Here is a 3,786-nt window from a genome sequence, read left to right on the forward strand (position 1 = left end):
AACAGACATATATCTAGACATTTTCGAATAGTTTAAGGACATATTTGACCCTTTTTCCTTTAAAATGGAACATGGAAACTACTCCCAAGGATTTTATTTTACTTTTTGGGGGGATATTCTGCAATAGCATTATGATGATGTCTGATTCCCTTCTAAGGCTTGAGACAAAGAATACAGTTGATATACTTGGAATTACTTAAAAAGAGAAAACGTCCAAATAAGAACTGACTGTAATAAAGCCAGTAACTCTTATGTCAAAGCAACTACTCATTTTTCCCTTCCCCTTTTGTTTGCTTTTCCATTTACTATATTTTATTATTTATTTAATTCCCACTTGATATAAATTGGAAGAAAATGATGATGAATCCAAGAAAGATACTGTTACTATATTAGGAAATAAATCAATTAACTCTAATAATATATAATTTTTAGAAAAATATAAAAAAGAATTGTCAGTATCACATGGTTATAATATACTTTATACCAACACCACATTGATCATTTCTTTCTCCAAAATGCCACATGACCAAAGAAAGCAAATTGTTACTACTTCTTTCCTTTGACAGTCAACATTTGGAAGGGCAACATAAATAGGGTTTTGAAGCTCATTAATTTCTATTTATTCACAACTCAAATAAATTTTTCCTATGTATTTCTCTATTCAGAAACCTTGATGACTAGTACCTACCTTTACCTTTTCCCTCTAATTATCTAGTTGGGTTTGTGGGGGGTGGGGGTGGGGGGAATGAAATTGCAAACCAAAACTATTGGAATTATTACTTGTTGTGACTTAATTTATGTGACGTTTTTAAATCATAAATTTAAATATTTAGTAATAATTTAACTTTTCATTTTATTTTTTATAAGATGATTCATAGTGACAGAACAATTATGATTTATTTTAGACTATATATTTTTTTAAGGAAAAATTATCTAAATAGATAACTTATTTTATCATATTCTCGAAAATTCTCTATTATTTGAAAAAATTACAAAAATCCCTACTCTCTCCTATTTTTTGATACATCACTTTACGCGATGTATCGATCGGATACCTCACTTTACGTGATATATCGGGACGTTGAGTGATGTATCCGAAATTGAGATACGATGTATCGAAACGTTGAATGATGTATCCGAAATCAAAACGCGATGTATCGAGACGTTTTAGGATGTATCCGGATTCCATCAAAGTTTAAGGGATATTTGTAATTTAAAAAAAAAATAGAAATAGGATGTAATTAGCTCTCAACACTATAAAATTTATATTAAAATTCCTTTTTAAAATCATTTCATGTTAAAATTTGGTGTCCAATTAAACGTCTTCACATTGAGAGGATATTTGAATGTTACGATGGAATAGTTCAATTGCATTTATGGCGCACGCAACTAAGAGGTAAAATGAAGAAAGAAAATGTATGTGTGTCTCTCATATATTCGAACAGAGTAATTGTGTAGAGGTTAAGTGTTATATATACTAGTTTATAAATTATTTCAATAATTATGTCACTAATTAGATAATTATTAAAAGTACATTTCTTATAAAAAAAAACACTAGTTGATAATCTAGTACCTATGGTAATTAACCTGCTATATATTAGTACTATCTTATGTTAAAATTCACAAATAACTTTTTCCCAAAGAAAAAAGAATTTCACCCTCCTTTTTTTTTATTCCATCCATCTTAATTTATGTGACACTTTTCAAATATAAGATTCAAACAAGTTTATCCCTGATCATGGTTTTTTATATATCTTTTAAATATTTTGGAATTCATATTAATTATTGTGATATACAATACTTTCTACATAGTTTCCAAATATATAAATTTTATTTCAAAAAACATGAAGATTCGTAGCCCAAAAGTTAAAGTTAAATTGTTTGACTCTCAAAATTCAAACTGTGACACATAAATTGGGATAAATGAATTAATTTGTTTGGCTTCATTGATTCAAAGTATAAGGTTCAAATGAACTAATGTTCAATATGAATTCAGACAAAAATCTTAAATTTTTTAACGATTAAAATTTATATACTTTGAAACGGCATAAAATTTCCATTAAGTCACAATAATTTACAATTTCATAAAATTAAAATATTTGAAAAATTATGATAAAAAATACTAATATTTCATCCGTTTCAATTTGTTTGGACTATTTTGACCTAACACAGAGTTTAATAAAATAAAAACTTTTGAAATTTAATATGTTAAATGAACTAAAAAATACCCCTTAATGTTGTAGTCATGAACATTTCAAATACAAAACTGGAATTAGAATGTTGTTAAAAGGGGAAAAGAGTCTTTCCATTTAAACGGATCAAAAGAAAAACAAATCAAACAAATTAAAATAAACAAAGTATCTTTTAACTATCTAAATAGTAACTGAAAAGAAACAAAATAAGTATATAACTTAAATTTCAAATGTAAACCTAGTGAAGAACAAATCTTTGAGCTTGTTATATAGCATTAGCTCAACAGTTAACATCAGTCATTTAAAAGAGTAGAAACAGAAGAGAAAGATCAGATAGGTGAGTAGACCAACATTGACAAGGCATGTATTTATGACACTTTTAATTCTTCCCTTCCTAACACTGTACAGTTAGATTTATTTATTTAAAAAAGAAGTAGAAATACAGAAAGTTACACAAAAAGGGAATGAAAAGTCTTTTTAGCCCCTCTACAGAAAAATTGAAGAAAAGGCTAAAACATTCTTTTATACAACCACCAAAAAAAGAAAAGAAAAATCCACAGTCCACACAAATTCCTGAAGAAGATTTTTACTTCTTCGAGCGAGCAGGGAGGGTTTCCACAAGTTCCGATTCCACCAGACACTTAATTAAATAGTTATAATTAGTAATTCCATAACAAAGAAGGCTCAAAACAGCTAGAAATCATTCCCCCATCTTCAGGATAATACCAACCTGTTTCCATAGCGGAACAGTCGGCAAAAACAAAATCATTCTTCAATTCATCCCCGAAAAAAGATGTTCCTAGTCTCGGCAACTCAATTATTTGCGTCAATTCTTCTGATGTCGCCAAATCTATTGCAGATACCAGCGATGATAAAGATGAAGATGTGGACATATTTGATGATGATGAAGTTGAATTATTCGGAGAAGTAATATCATCATCATTATTAGTATTATTATTATTATTATTATCAAACTTGTCCATAGCTGCGGCTTTTGCTGCGGCTGCTTGAATGTCACGCGGGCTAAGTGTAGCTGGTCTAGGAAGCAAACCAGCTAGTTCAGGAAAGTTGAGTATAGCTGAATTACCTTTTATGCTTAACGCTGCCACGTCATGAGCTCTAGCTGCCATTTCTGGATTTGGAAAAGTCCCAAGCCAAATACGTGATTTCTTACGTGGCTCGCGAATTTCTGACACCCATTTTCCCCAATTCCTCATTCGAACTCCTCTAAAAACTGGATGCTTGCTGCTATCGCGATTCCTCTTTATCGACTTGTTGTTACTAATAATTTCATTATTATCTTGAGCTGCTACTGAATTCATCTTTACACCAAACATAAAGAAGAAAATATTGAGCTCAATTTTAGTTTGGAATAAGAATATTTTTCTTTCAATATGTCCCAAAAATTAATAGTCACCCACACAACACTTATAAAGGAAGGAAGGAAGAAAAGGGGGTAGGGGACTAAGAAGAGGGGGGATGGGGGACCCATAGAAGAAAGGGTTCATACCCTATGGTACGATAGGGTCCCCTTGCGCAGTAGGAAACAACCAACCATTTCATTTAAATTGAATCGAATTGAATTAAATAATGA

The 3,786-nt window shown here is 30.3% G+C and overlaps 1 protein-coding gene across 1 annotated transcript; it reads right to left on the reverse strand.

The window, feature by feature from the left end:
- Positions 1 to 2,578: 2,578 nt before the first annotated feature.
- LOC125838700 (dehydration-responsive element-binding protein 3-like) lies at positions 2,579 to 3,534 on the reverse strand. Its single transcript, XM_049517740.1, has one exon. It carries the CDS (start codon positions 3,527 to 3,529, stop codon positions 2,852 to 2,854), a length of 678 nt encoding a protein of 225 aa, XP_049373697.1. The 5' UTR covers positions 3,530 to 3,534; the 3' UTR covers positions 2,579 to 2,851.
- Between the last annotated feature and the right edge of the window lie 252 nt (positions 3,535 to 3,786).

Source organism: Solanum verrucosum, unplaced genomic scaffold (assembly GCF_900185275.1).
Source record: "Solanum verrucosum unplaced genomic scaffold, falcon-dt-bn FXZP01000182.1, whole genome shotgun sequence".
Lineage (NCBI taxonomy): Eukaryota > Viridiplantae > Streptophyta > Magnoliopsida > Solanales > Solanaceae > Solanum > Solanum verrucosum.